This window comes from Oncorhynchus mykiss, chromosome 12 (assembly GCF_013265735.2).
Source record: "Oncorhynchus mykiss isolate Arlee chromosome 12, USDA_OmykA_1.1, whole genome shotgun sequence".
Lineage (NCBI taxonomy): Eukaryota > Metazoa > Chordata > Actinopteri > Salmoniformes > Salmonidae > Oncorhynchus > Oncorhynchus mykiss.
The window spans coordinates 22,467,047-22,482,740 of record NC_048576.1 but is presented as its reverse complement, the minus strand read 5'-3'; the positions used below and the strand labels follow the sequence as shown (position 1 = coordinate 22,482,740).

The window sequence follows — 15,694 nt, the reverse complement described above, 5'->3', positions numbered from 1 at the left end:
ACATCACTACTGACAATATCTTTCAATATGCATTAATGAGCCATTTGGGACAGGCACTATAAAGCCAACCCAATTCCCTTAGCTCGGGTCCTTTTCCAGCATACCCGGAAGCTACAGAGATGGAGAGAGAGGAACAGAACAAACAAACAATGCGCCCATCCACAACATTGATAAGTATAATAATTATTGTATCTCTCAAATATGAACATTGACAAGTGTGAAATGCATATACCAAGACAGAAGTTAAATTGTGTGTCGACCCACATTGTTAACTTAATGGCGCAGGGAGGAGTGATGAATATGTGTGTGCGTTAAAGAACCAAATGCTGCCCGCGGCCAGTGACGGACTTCTACGTCACAACAGGAAAGAGGAAGCTCACTAAGAGGTCATTTGAAAAGAGTTTTCTGTGTGGTTGTGTCAGTCTTTCTTCCTGTGATCCTTTTGGCTTAGCCTACAGTACATTGAACCGAGCTGAGTAATGCGTCAAAAATATTGGAGTAAAATTGATGGACCATTTCCAAGAAATCCCTGACTAATCAAGAAAGAGAGGGAGAGAGCGAGCAGTTATTTTGTGTGTGTGTACCATTAGCAGTAGCACTTTGAGGAAAACATTCTCATTCCACCATGCAGGCGGATACAACCCACACACATCAGGAGTGGTCCCGTGTGACTCAGTTGTTAGAGCATGCCGCTAGCATCACCAGGGTTGTGGGTTCGATTAGTATGAAAATGTGTCTCGAGTATTTGGACAAATTCACTTTTCAGTGAATTAAAGTAGTATATTTTGGTCCCATATTCCTAGCACGCAATGAATGCATCAAGCTTGTGATGCATTTGCAGTTTATTTTAGTTGTGTTTCAGATTATTTTGTGCCCAATAGTAATGAATGGTAAATAACGTATTGTGTCATTTTGAAGTGCCTTTCATTGTAAATAAAAACATAATTTGTTTCATAACACTTCTACATTAATGTGGATGCTACCATGATTACGGATAACCATGAATAATGATGAGTGAGAAAATGAAATAAATAAATAAATATCAAACCCCCCAAAAAATGTTAACCTCCCTTGTTATTGGTAATAGTGAGAAGGTAGCATGTTTTGGGGGTATAATCTTTGTGCCTCTGTAACTTTCACACTCATTATTTAGGATTGATTCAGGATAATCCATAATCATGATAGCATCGACATTAATGTAGAAGTGCTTGTAAACATATTATATTCTTATTTACAATAAAAGTGACTCCAAAATGACACAATACATTATTTACCATTCATTTCTATAGGGCACAAAATAATCTGAAACACAACCAAAGCAAACTACAAATGCATCCAACAAGTTTGTAGAGTCACAAGCTTGATGTAGTAATTGTGCGCTAGGAATATGGGACCAAATAATACAATGTTTGACTACTTTAATATGTTATAAGTGAATTTGTCCAAATACTTATGACACCTTCAAATGGGGGGACTAGATACATTAAGTGCTTAAATTTTTAAACGGTAAAAGAGATATGTATGAAAATACCCTCAAAGAAAAGGTGACATTCTGAACTGTCACCTCATATATAACATTTGGTCTTAAATCCAAAATGGAGTGTAGAGCCAAATGAAATGTTTTAGCTTCACTGTCCAAATAAATACAGTTGAAGTCGGAAGTTTACATACACCTTAGCCAATGTCACGCCCTGGCCATAGAGATGCTTTTTATTCTCTATTTTGGTTAGGCCAGGGTGTGACTAGGGTGGGCATTCTATGTCCTTTTTCTATGATTTTCTATGTGTTTGGCCGGGTTTGGTTCTCAATCAGAGGCAGCTGTCTATCGTTGTCTCTGATTGAGAACCATACTTAGGTACCCGTTTCCCCCACCTGTTTTGTGGGAAGTTAACTTTGACTTTGTTCAGGGCACATAGCCCAAAGCGTCACGGTTTGGGTTGGTTCTTTGTTTTGTCGGTGTCATTTTTAATAAAAAGAAAATGTACGCTTACCATGCTGCACCTTGGTCCAGTCCTTCAGCCAGCCGTGACAGCCAAATACAGTTAAACTCAGTTTTTCACAATTCCTGACATTTAATCCAAGTAAAAACTCACTGTCTTATGTCAGTTAGGATCACCACTTTATTTTAAGAATGTGAAATGTCAGAATAATAGTAGAGAGTGATTTATTTCAGCTTTTATTTCTTTCATCCCATTCCCAGCGGGTCAGAAGTTTACATACACTCAATTAGTATTTGGTAGCATTGCCTTTAAAATTATTTAACTTTGTCACGACTTCCGCCGAAGCCGGTCCCTCTCCTTGTTCGGGTGGCGTTCGGCGGTCGACGTCACCGGTCTTCTAGCCATCGACGCTCCACTTTTCATTTTCCATTTGTTTTGTCTTGGTTTTCCGCACACCTGGTTCACATTCCCTCATCTGACTAAATGTATTTTACCCTCTGTTCCCCCCATGTCTGTGTGTGGAATTGTTTTTTTTGTTTCGTGTGGTTCGTGTTTGACCCGTGTGTTTTGTTTATTGTACCGTTTGTGGACTTTTGGCGTTATAGCTATTTTCCTGGGGCATGAATAATGTAGATGTCCTAACCGACTTGCCAAAACTATAGGTTGTTAACAAGAAATGTGTGGAGTGCTTGAAAAACTAGTTTAATTGACTCCAACCTAAGTGTATGTAAACTTCCGACTTCAACTGTACGTAAGGGAGTCTTTATTTGGGACAAATCATAAAAACAATTGGAAAAGAACAGACCACCACCTTAATCTACAGTTATCTATATTTATTAGCCTAGCCCTTGAAAAGAATAACAACACATGTTCACTTTTCTTCTTCTTCTGCTAACATCAATCCTGTGTGGGTGTGGGTGGGTGGGTGGGGGGGGATCATCCCTGTTCTGCATTGCAAGACCATACTAATTACAACTGTGTGCTCAAAACAAATTTCCCCGGTTCTATCCGTCTTTCCTAATCATCAATGTGCAACCCTCAATGATACACAGTATAGTGCCAAGATTTAAGTCAAGAGTAGATAGACATATTTAGGAACCAAGGCAAGGTGGGAAGGTTATCTTCCCAAGAAGTTAGGGCTCAGCTGGATTTCAAGTTAGGAGGTGGTTGGGGAACTTGGGAGGTGGTTGGGGAACCTATTCCCTAAAACCCTGACAATCCTGTATCCTATACAGTTATACCACCATCCCACTGATCCTTACAGGCCTGTGGGATCCTTTTTGTTATCTTGAGGAAATGACAAACTTTTGGGGAATTCATTTCAGATGTCCCACACATATCCACTCTCTCGGCCACCCTCCCTAATCTAAATGATACAAACTTGAAAACGCTCTCTACTGCTGCATGGCTTGACTCCTTACAGCTGGCTTTGGGCGGAGTGGGGTATGGGGGGGGGGGGGGGGGGGGGCAGCTATCCAAGCATCCGCTCCTCTTAGGGAACTGGGAGTGTCAACACTTTGGGGTGCACAGTCTCCTTTTAAGTCTTGGTAAAGAGGGGTTCACTTGCTTGTGTGCAATGTGTCTTGGAACTTTGTGCTCGTGTACCGTACATGGAAGCCCTTCTTATTGATGGTATCATCAGAATGGAACTTTATAACAATGGCATCCCCAGCAGAGTAGATTTCCTCAGGAGGCTGGAAGATAAATAAAAAGAGAGAGAGAGAAAGATTATCTTATACCTCTACATTTAAGTAGGAAAACACCCCTGCCATTTTGTGAATGCACTATATATGTACAGTAGTTGTTACAGTCTAGTAGGTGTACTGAAACCTTTTGTTGTCCTTACCCCAGATCCACAGTAGCGACCAAGCCTTGGGGCCTTGACATCAGCACCATCAAATAGTTCAATGTAGTCATAGCCACAGTCTGCCTCTTCCTCAATCTCAAAGGTTTGGAAGATGAGCTCTACTCCATAGCCCTTCTCAGCGGATACCACCCACTGGCAGTCAGATGCCCCTGGGTAGTTGTTATCCCCAAACTGGGCGTGCGAATAAAGATCTTTGGTCTTGACCTCAGCTTTCAGGCTTCCTCCACACTCTGAGAACGCACAGCCACAAAAAAAAGAGACAGAGCCTCAGAGAAGGAACTCATTGAGATATGGAATGTCCAATTTATCAACCAATAATTATCTGAAAGGCAGTGTTTCTCCTCTACATTCCATGTGGGATTCTATAACATTATACCCATCTGAAAAAGCTGACCTGTTGTCCCTTTGTTTTCTTTGTTGAAAGAGACCAAAAACCACAAACCCAGGTGGCAACATGGGCATTGTCACCCCCAATCATACTAATGAATTCATATCTCATTATTCATGGGTCCTGACAAAAAATGTAGATGTTGTCACGCTGCCTGCTGAATCACACATTACAAACATAATGTACTGTACTTTAGGGATAATATAATACCAAGACAAGATGAGAATCAAAAACCAGAGACATTGACATCAGCATACAAGAATACCTTTGCATCAGTAGACACAGAGAGATAATCATTAATGATGGAGGTAAACAATGGTCCCAGGATCAAAACCTTGTTGCACATCCTTTTCAACCTCCCAGTAATTAGAGTTGTCTTTGGGAAAAAGTAAGCCTTTTTGATTGATCTGAGGGACAAAATTAGTCCCAACTGGATCAAATGCCTTGGTAAGATGAATGAATACCACTTAACTGGTCTGCTGGAGTTAATGGATTATTATTAGGGTTACGCTCCCCAGTTTCTGTGTTGTGGGTTTGTATGTGTGTGTGATTCAGGAAATGGTTTTCTGGAATCCTAAAGCCACAAACCCCATCGCTGATTGGAGCTCTGACCCCTCCCCCTCATCAGGGGAAACAGCTGTCTCGTCAATTAAGAATGCCTTCTCCAGCTTGATAAAAGCCAGTGTTCCTCCCTCAGGGAAGAGAGCTTATTTTTTTATGTCCTGTGTTGGTTGTTGGTCAGTGAAAGTTTTGTTATTATTTTGTAGCCACTCCTTCAGAGGTTTATGTATGCCAAAAGGACTTAGTGTTTTTGGTTAATTGAAATTGTTCACGTAAATGATTCAGTTTCATTTGTTTCCAGGGGGGGGAAGAGGAACGCACCTTGGGAGTATTTAGGCAAGAGGCATACGGGCATACATAAACCATAGTATTTAATCTGTCTATGCACATTATGCAAGACCTGGGCGGACCACCCCATGTATTTTGGTTAGCGTGCCGGGTGGTGCTAAAGGTTAGGTAAGAAGTGGGAAGATAGGTAAGGTAGGAGAGGGGACTCCTTAATATTACTTTCTTTGCTTTGGTTCCGTCCAGCCCCCTTTCCCCATTTTACCGTGTTAAGGAATATTAATTTCCCTGTAAACTGTATTTTTCTCTGCCTCTGTCATCCTTCCCAGCACCTACGATCACATACTTTTTCACTTCACTGGGAGTTGAGATGTAGCAGGTTGATGCATTCCATCCTCCAAGAGGCGTACGTAACATTTATTATCAATATCTTAAATAGGTTATGGCAGTGGATTGACCAGACCTACATGGAAAAAGGTTGAATAATGTATTATACAATGAATATTAGTTGAATATTCTCATCTCTCTGAAATCAAAACAACATGTTAGCAGTTCAACCATATACCTGTGTGCACCAATGAGAATTATCCATTTCAATCCTTTTCTTTCTGGTATCACAAAATGCTAATGCCAGTGTATGTGTCACCCACCTGCACTGTGTGAAGCCTCAAAGCCTCTCTTCTGGACTGAGTTATCAGAGAAGAAGCGCATAAACATCTCGTTGCCGCTGGAGATGACTGGCGAGGGTTTCTTGATGCCACAGAAGCGTCCCAGACTAGGGGCCCGGCCATCCTGCCCATCGTAGATCTCCAGGTGGTCGTAGGCACACTCCAGGTGAGCCTCCATGTCGATCTCATTGAAAACCTTAAAAGTGAATGTAGATTCAGTGAGGTAGGTGGTGAGCTATTAACAACGGTAATAATCTACATGACCCATCTTCCACTAATGACTATGTACCGTTATAATGTAAATTGTAAGCATTACATAAGAGGTGTCTTTAAAACTATGCCAATCCCTACATATATTTACATTTCTACCTCAATTACCTTGTACTCCTGCACATCAACTCAGTACTGGTACCCTGTGTATATAGCCAAGTTATCGTTACTCATTGAGCATTTATTCCTCGTGTTATTATTTTTCTATTATTTCTCTCTCTGCATTGTTGGGAAGGGCCCGTAAGTAAGCATTTCACTGTTTATGAAGCATGTGACAAATAAAATTTGACTTGGTTTGATCATGACACAGCAGTAAACATACGATTTTGATGCGGTGGCCTGGGGTGGTGGAGAGGGCCCAGGTACAGGCCTTCTTGCTGGGGTATTTGTCAGGCCAGTTGGGGCTGGTGATGGTGCCTAACACATTGCTCACCACATGATCACAGCCAGCTGAAAGATAAACATGGCTGATTCAATCAGTAATCTAAGAGGACATATCCTATCCCCAACTTTTTGATGTCATAATCCATGTAAAATAGGATGTCAATGGCTGTATGTAAATACTGGATGGATAAATATGGATAGGTACATGTATGAACAGAAATAGCTCTATGTAAATGTATGGATAAATCCATTAAAATAGGAGTTATTCTGTACCTTCCTTGCAGTCATGTTTATTGTCATGCAGCACAAAGCCACTACGACACTGACAACTGTAGCTCCCGAAGGTATTGACACACTCTTGTTGGCAGCCTCCGTTCTCCTTAGAGCACTCGTCCTTGTCTGCATGGGAACAGAACATTGTCAGAAATTGCTAAACCCACCTACAGTAAACCCTTTGACACTAGACTGTTCGAGCCATTGACCATATACTTTAAACATACTTTAAATGTATGTTTGATGCAAAAAAAAAAGTTTCAAGGCTTACCAGAGAAGAATTGGGCTTTGAAGCCTTTCTTTGACACTGTGTTGTCTGATTTGAACTCAATGCGCATGTTGTTGTATTGGGAGGTGACGGTTTCTGGTTTCTCAGTTCCACAAAACTTCCCATGAAGCCTGGAGTCAGCGGTCAGTCCACTCCTCACCTCCACATAATCATATTTACACACCTGAGGGAAGAAGAGACCACATAGGACATGTCAGACACACCTCAAGAGGATCTGGAGCAAGTACTATGGAATAACTCAAAGTAAACCACAGCACACACACACAGCTTACAGGACTAGACAATCATTTCCCTCATGAGCAGAGATCTTCATGGTCACCTTCACTGTGAAGTCATTGTACATGCCCATTCCTGCCCACTCACAACATTTGTAAGCATTATAGGGTGTTCTCAGGCTATAATGCTTACATCGTTGCCCTCGGTCTCAAAGACATCAAACAGCAGGGTGATGTGGTAATGTGTGGGGGCCACCAGCTGCCAAACACAGTTCTTGTTGGGGGGGTATTCTTTGGGCCAGCCGGGGGTGTTGATGGAGCCATTAAGCTTGGTAATGAAGCCTCCACACGCAGCTGCTGGGGGGATACAGAGCTGACATTAGAGGTGGCCACGAGGCAACAACTCAAACCACATAGGTTATAGTTTAGGGAAGGTGGAACTTGTTCACAGTTCAATAAAGTATGAAGCACGTGAATGTGACACAATGTCAAAATACTACTCCCTATGTTTCAAACTGCAACATTAATTAAGCAAATAAAAAAGTCAGGTCATACCTATGTACGTAGTCCTGTTATGAAATATGTACCAGGGTTTGAATCAAAGCTCTACAAAATGAAATAATCATCCACTAAGTACAGCAATTAAGAATAACCACATTTCGAGTGGCAGTAGGAAATAAAAAAGAAAGTGACAGGTTTATACCACACATGTCGTCTTAATGCAAAAGAGGGTAAAACACACCAACTAATGTAACCTCCCATATGGATAAGTAATATATGGCCAAACGTTTGGACACACCTACTCATTTAAGGGTTTTTCTTTTTTTTTTAAACAAAAAAATTCTACATTGTACAACTATGAAATAACACATATGGAATCCTGTAGTAACCAACATATATTTTAGATTCTTCAAAGGACAGTAGCCACTCTTTGCCTTGACCGCTTTGCACACTCTTGGCAGTTTCTCAACCAGCTTCACCTGGAATGCTTTTCCAGCAGTCTTGAAGAAGTTCCCACATATGCTGAGCACTTGTTGGCTGCTTTTCCTTCACTCTGCGGTCCAACTCATCCCAAACCATCTCAATTGGGTTGAGGTCGGGTGATTGGGGAGGCCAAGTCATCTGATGCAGCACCCCATCACTCTCCTTCTTGGTCAAATAGCCCTTACACAGCCTGGAGGTGTTGGGTCATTGTCCTGTTGAAAAACAAATGATAGTGGGACAAACCAGATGGGAAGGCGTATCGCTGCAGAATGCTGTGGTAGCGATGCTGGTTACGTGTGCAGCAATTCGACCATGAAGGCCTGATTCACGCAGTCTCCTCTGAACAGTTGATGTTGAGATGTGTCTGTTACTTGAACTCTGAAGTATTTATTTGGGCTGCAATATCTTAAGGTTGGTAACTCTAATGAACTTATCCTCTGCAGCAGAGGTAACTCTGGGTCTTCCTTTCCTGTGGCAGTCCTCATGAGAGCCAGTTTCATCATAACACTTGATAGTTTTTGCAACTGCACTTAAAGAAACTTTTAAAGTTCTTGAAATGTTCCAGATTGACTGACCTTCATGTCTTAAAGTAATGATGGACTGTCGTTTCTCTTTGCTTATTTGAGCTGTTCTTGCCATAATATGGACTAGGGCAATCTTCTGTAAACCACCCCTACCTTGTCAAAACATAACTGTTTGGCTCAAATGCATTAAGAAGGAAAGAAATTTCACAAATTAACATTTAAAAAGGCACACCTGTTAATTGAAATGCATTCCAGGTGACTACCTCAGGAAGCTGGATGAGAGAATGCCAAGAGTGTGCCGTCATCCTGGCAAAGGGTGGCTACTTTCAAGAATCTAAAATCTAAAATCTGTTGTTTAACGCGTGAGTTACAAATATCTCTAACAGTCGCCCAGCGTGTTTTTTTTTATGCTTGTGATGTCAGAATGTACTCACCGTTCAAAAATTTGATTGTTACACGACAGGACAGTGAACCCGCGCTGCCCTCAAACCAAGGCACGTTGCCTGCTAATTATCTATAGGCTATGTTAAAACTAGTCAATTTCAAATTAAGTTTTACTTTCAAACAACAGTTTGAATTGAGGTTTGTTCCACCTCCTCATTAATTCACAATTGAGGCTTTACTGAGCCGGGGACAAACTTCTCTCTTCAACAAGAGCCCAATCAATTCCCCAGTGTTTCCCCAGATCAAGTATGAAGACATTACGCATCTCTAGTCAGAACAGGCCTTGCACAAACGTTTTCCCCCAGCACATTATCTGGCGGGCACCCGAATTGCCTTCATTGTTTTCCTTACAAACTTTGGACATATATGCGTTCCTATCAAAGTAAGTGGCTTATTTTCTGTATATCGTGTTGTCGTTTCTATTGTAGCACACCATTTGTATGTATGGATCATATGTATGTATGTATGTGCTAATGCTAAGCTATTTGCTGGCTATGTGTGGCGCCATTTTGTTGACATCATACACTGCATTCTGGTTGTCACATAAGCGTCTGTCAGACCAAAGATGTTATAACAAGGGATAGTTCACTTGACTGATTTATGGTGCTTTCAAGACAATTGGGAACTAAAAAAACTACTAGGTTAAACCATGACATCAGTGATCTACAGGTCGGAAGGTCGGAGCTCTAGAAAGAGGCCCAAGTTCCCGAGTTGGAATCCAGAGAGACAATCCCAGTCGGAGCTTGTATTTTTCAAAGTTCCCAGCAGTGATGTTGGAAGTCAGAGATTTACGAGTTCCCAGTAGTTTTGAACACACCATCAGATTGTAATGTTGCCAGCTCAGACCCCCCTAAGGGGTTTATTTTTATTTAGCGTATAAACTTACCCTGTGTTTGCCCCCAATTTATTGATTGATCCCCCATGATAGTAATATTTCCTGCATCATATCCCCCCACAATACATTTCTACCCCCATGGTTTTGAAAAAACACCCACAAATGAAATGAACCCCCCCACAAATCCCATTAAAATGGTTTCATCCCTGTTTAGCTTTTGTGATATGATTAGGCTAGGCAGTAGGCTTGTATTTGGTGTGATGATCTGTGAGGTGATAACATTTTACTTGTGTTGCGATTTGTCAAAAACAGTAAACGACTTGTCAAGTCATGTGCTCCGGTTCTTGTATACACTGTAACGAGTACATAGAATATTTGTAATATGCTGAAATGTGGCTAAACTAAATTCATATTTTTCAGACAATGGGCACAGCCATCTTTGATGTTGTTTATTTGCGTCTTAATGGCATTCTGGGATTAGGGAGTTTTCACCAAGTCAAACATAAACAAACATGGCTGCCATCATAAAGAATAAAGACGCTGTTAGCTTAGCTGACACGCATCTCCTTTCTAAACAATATTACATTTCTCCCTTCACCAGAGATGTGGTACATTGTAAACAAGTCTAGTGTTAGGTGTCTAACTTTAGTTTTTTTTTTTTGTCAGTGCAACCTGTTATTTAGACTGGTTTATGTAATGAGTTTAGCTGTGGATGTGTTCCATGTGATGTTTGGATGATGACTTTCACATTTATCTTTTACAATAGCTGTGTTGCTACTGTTCCAATTACATATTTGTGATCGTATGCTGCAGGGACCACTCAACAATGATCACAAATACGAGATCATACAGGTCAAAGGGTTAACACTTTTTGGGTTACTACATGATTCCATATGTGTTATTTTATAGTTTTGATGTCTTCACTATTATTCTACCATCTAGAAAATAGTTTTTAAAATGCACAAAAACCTATGAATGTTTATTTTCATACCCTATAATTTTGGCTGTCTATAGGGTTATGGAATCACATTGTATTTATAAAACATGGTTTACATGTTGTTGTAATCAATGGCTCTATGTGGTTGTAATCCACTTTTATTTTAGGCCCCTCCCCTCAACAACACTAGAAGATGCCTGTGACAACTAACCATTTCAACTAACCATTTCTGTATTTTGTTTTAGAAAAACTGTATAACCGAACACCAAGCTAACTGCACTAACCCTAGCCTGTCAAGCCTATAGGGTTGCTATTAAGTTAGTGGCTAACGTTAGCTGGTTCATGGCTGTGGTAGAGTCTATGTATGTGTCATTTGTAGCATTGTACAGATAAGACACGAGTCATTATATTCTGACCTAACTCAAATTTAAATATCTGGCTGCGTCATTATGTCTTTGGATAATTATTTATGACACAGTGAACTATTTGAAGAATTCTAGGTGGCAAAGCTAAAAGGGGAGAAGATCGGGAGAAAAAAGACGGATTGGATCCTGAAAAAGAGACCGCAATAATTGGTAAGTAGGTTTTTGTTAATTGATTGCAAATGAGCATTTGACAGTGTGCTGGTATTGTCATGATATTTTAAAAAATATATACGTCTCATAGCATGCTAACTTCAGAAACATAACAATTGTATTAATGAGTTCATCTGACTCTGATAAGTAGAAAAACAACCGAAATCTCAATCTCTCAGTATTCCATTAAAAATGAATATCCCATAACAGGGTTGGGGTTAGTTTCACATGAATGAATTGAAGATGTTAAAGGGATAGTTCACTTGTTTACACCTTATAGTGAGATGGCTAACAAAAAACATATGTGGGAGATGGGGGAAATTAGACAAAGTTCAATATTCATGCCCAAAATCCCCTCAAGTTAATATTGGCTATTTAAATCACTCTGAACCATGGATTACATTTTCACCTGGCCCATAGGCTACTTTCAGGGCAAGGAACCATCTGACTGGCTATAAGGTGTAAAAAAAAGTTAGTTATCCCTAATTAATTTACAAATGAATCATTGCAAATACGGCATTAATGGTCAATGATTTGTTATTAAACTGAATCTTACTGAAGGTTCAGTTTTAGGATCACTATTGTTTTCACTATATATTTCACCTCTTGGGGGATGTCATTTGAAAACATGATGTTAACTTTCACTGCTATGCTGATGACACACAACTGTACATTTCAATGAAACACGGTGAAGCCCCAAAATTGCCCTCGCTGGAAGCCTGTGTTTCAAACATAAGGAAGTGGATGGCTGCAAACTTCCTACTTTTAAACTCGGACAAAACAGAGATGTTTGCTCTAGGTCCCAAGAAACAAAGAGATCTTCTGTTAGATCTGATAATTAATCTTGATGGTTGTACAGTCGTCTCAAATAAAACTGTGAAGGACCTCGGCGTTACTCTGGACCCTAATCTCTCTTTTGACGAACATATCAAGACTGTTTAAAGGACAGCTTTTTTCCATTTATGTAACATTGCAAAATCAGAAATGTTCTTTCCAAAAATGATGCAGAAAAATTAATCCATGCTTTTGTTACTTCTAGGTTAGACTACTGCAATGCTCTACTTTCCGGCTACCCGGATAAAGCACTAAAACTTCAGTTAGTGCTAAATATAGCTACCAGAATCCTGACTAGAACCAAAAAAATTTGATCATATTATTCCAGTGCTAGCCTCCCTACACTGGCTTCCTGTTAAGGCAAGGGCCGATTTCAAGGTTTTACTGCTAACCTACACCACATTACATGGGCTTCCTCCTATCTATCTTTCTGATTTGATCCTGCCGAACATACAGTGGGGCAAAAAAGTATTTAGTCAGCCACCAATTGTGCAAGTTCTCCCACTTAAAAATATGAGAGGCCTGTAATTTATCATAGGTACACTTCAACTATGACAGACAAAATGAGAAAAAGAATCCAGAAAATCACATTGTAGGATTTTTAATTAATTTATTTACAAATTATGGTGGAAAATAAGTATTTGGTCACCTACAAACAAGCAAGATTTCTGGCTCTCACAGACCTGTAATTTATTCTTTAAGAGGCTCCTCTGTCCTCCACTCGTTACCTGTATTAATGGCACCTGTTTGAACTTATCAGTATAAAAGACACCTGTCCACAACCTCAAACAGTCACACTCCAAACTCCACTATGGACAAGACCAAAGAGTTATCAAAGTAGACTTGCATCAGGCTGGGAAAACTGAATCTGCAATAGGTAAGCAGCTTGGTTTGAAGAAATCAACTGTAGGAGCAATTATTAGGAAATGGAAGACATACAAGACCACTGATAATCTCCCTCGATCTAGGGCTCCACGCAAAATCTCACCCCGTGAGGTCAAAATGATCACAAGTGAGCAGTGACCAGTGAGCAAAAATCCCAGAACCACACGGGGGGACCTAGTGAATGACCTGCAGAGAGCTGGGACCAAAGTAACAAAGCCTACCACCAGTAACACACTACGCTGCCAGGGACTCAAATCCTGCAGTGCCAGACGTGTCCCCCTGCTTAAGCCAGTACATGTCCAGGCCCGTCTGAAGTTTGCTAGAGAGCATTTGGATGACCCAGAAGAAGATTGGGAGAATGTCATATGGTCAGATGGAACCAAAATATAACTTTTTGGTAGAAACTCAACTCGTCGTGTTTGGAGGACAAAGAATGCTGAGTTGCATCCAAAGAACACCATACCTACAGTGAAGCACGGGGGTGGAAACATCATGCTTTGGGGCTGTTTTTCTGCAAAGGGACCAGGACAACTGATCCGTGTAAAGGAAAGAATGAATGGGGCCATGTATCGTGAGATTTTGAGTGAAAACCTCCTATCAGCAAGGACATTGAAGATGAAACGTGGCTGGGTCTTTCAGCATGACAATGATCCCAAACACACCGCCCGGACAACGAAGGAGTGGCTTCGTAAGAAGCATTTCAAGGTCCTGGAGTGGCCTAGCCAGTCTCCAGATTTCAACCCCATAGAAAATATTTGGAGGGAGTTGAAAGTCTGTGTTGCCCAGCAACAGCCCCAAAACATCACTGCACTAGAGGAGATCTGCATGGAGGAATGGGCCAAAATACCAGCAACAGTGTGTGAAAACCTTGTGAAGACTTACAGAAAACATTTGACCTCTGTCATTGCCAACAAAGGGTATATAACAAAGTATTGAGAAACTTTTGTGATTGACCAAATACTTATTTTCCACCATCATTTGCAAATAAATTCATAAGAAATCCTACAATGTGATTTTCTGGATTTTCTTCCCTCATTTTGTCTGTCATAGTTGAAGTGTACCTATGATGAAAATTACAGGCCTCTCTCATCTTTTTAAGTGGGAGAACTTGCACAATTGATGGCTGACTAAATACTTTTTTGCCCCACTGTACCTACAGGTACGCTACGGTCACAAGACGCAGGCCTCCTAAATGTCCCTAGAATTTCTAAGCAAACAGCTGGAGGCATTGTTTTCTCCTATAGAGCTCCATTTTTATGGAATGGTCTGCCTACCCATGTGAGAGACGTAGACTCGATCTTAACCTTTATTGAAGACTCATCTCTTCAGTAGGTCCTATGATTGAGTGTAGTCTGGCCCAGGAGTGTGAAGATGAACGGAAAGGCACTGGAGCAACGAACCGCCCTTGCTGTCTCTGCCTGGCCGGTTCCCCTCTATCCACCGGGATTCTCTGCCTCTAACCCTATTACAGGGGCTGAGTCACTGGCTTACTGGTGCTCTTTCATGCTGACCCTAGGAGGGGTGCGTCACTTGAGTGGGTTGAGTCACTGACGTGGTCTTCCTGTCTGGGTTGCCCACCCACTGGGTTGTGCCGTGGCGGAGATCTTTGTGGTCTATACTCGGCCTTGTCGCAGGATGGTAAGTTGGTGGTTGAAGATATCCCTCTAGTGGTGTGGGGGCTGTGCTTTGGCAAAGTGGGTGGGGTTATATCCTGCCTGTTTGGCCCTGTCCGGGGGTATCATTGGATGGGGCCACAGTGTCTCCTGACCCCTCCGGTCTCAGCCTCCAGTATTTATGTTGCAATAGTTTAGGTCGGGGGGCTAGGGTCAGTCTGTTATATCTGGAGTATTTCTCCTGTCTTATCCGGTGTCCTGTGTGAATTTAAGTATGCTCTCTCTAATTCTCTCTTTCTTTCTCTCTCTCGGAGGACCTGAGCCCTAGGACCATGCCTCAGGACCACCTGGCATGACGACTCCTCGCTGTCCCCTGCATTGCTTGCTGTTTGGGGTTTTAGGCTGGGTTGCTGTACAGCACTTTGATATATCAGCTGATGTAAGAAGGGCTATATAAATACATTTGATTTGAAAATTTGATTTGAATCTGATATGCTTTTCACCTAGTTTTTGTCCTTTAAAATGTTTCATTTATTTCATTCTATGACCCCAAACCCAACACCTAACTGTTCTGTGCTCTTTATCTTCTATTTGTGCAACAAAGGGACAAATGTGAACCCCAGTCTGAGGTCCTGAGCAGGTTTCATCAATGATCTCTGCACTTTGCTCCGTTTATCTTTGCCTCAATCGTGACTAGTCTCCCAGTTCTTGCCACTGAAAAAAATCCCCACAGCATGATGCTGACACCACCATGCTTCACCGTAAGGATTGTGCCAGGTTTCCTCCAGACGTGACGCTTGGCATTCAGACCAAAGAGTTCAATCTTGGTTTCATCAGACCAGAGAATCTTGTTTCTCATGCTGTGAGACTCTTTGGGTAACTTTTGGCAAACTCTGAGTATGCCTTTTACTGAGGAGGGGCTA

At 41.3% G+C, this 15,694-nt stretch overlaps 1 protein-coding gene and 1 long non-coding RNA gene across 4 annotated transcripts in view; one reads left to right on the top strand and one right to left on the bottom strand.

Moving 5' to 3' along the window:
* Positions 1-2,758: 2,758 nt before the first annotated feature.
* The window catches only part of LOC110537216 (bone morphogenetic protein 1), a 53,354-nt gene continuing 40,418 nt past the window's right edge, over positions 2,759-15,694 (bottom strand). For 2 of the 3 annotated variants that reach the window (XM_021623085.2, XM_021623088.2), the window contains 7 exons: positions 7,334-7,497; positions 6,908-7,088; positions 6,637-6,762; positions 6,302-6,429; positions 5,692-5,905; positions 3,787-4,037; positions 2,759-3,634 (listed from right to left, as the gene is read on the bottom strand). In XM_021623085.2, the coding sequence (XP_021478760.2) occupies positions 3,500-3,634; positions 3,787-4,037; positions 5,692-5,905; positions 6,302-6,429; positions 6,637-6,762; positions 6,908-7,088; positions 7,334-7,497 (1,199 nt within the window). In that variant the 3' untranslated portion in view covers positions 2,759-3,499. The remainder of the gene's footprint in view (positions 3,635-3,786; positions 4,038-5,691; positions 5,906-6,301; positions 6,430-6,636; positions 6,763-6,907; positions 7,089-7,333; positions 7,498-15,694) is intronic. The other variant, XM_021623087.2, reaches the window with a different exon arrangement.
* Positions 5,738-15,345, top strand: LOC118937646. Its single transcript, XR_005034914.1, has 3 exons — positions 5,738-5,875; positions 11,357-11,439; positions 15,086-15,345. It is a non-coding gene; the product is annotated as an uncharacterized LOC118937646 (long non-coding RNA).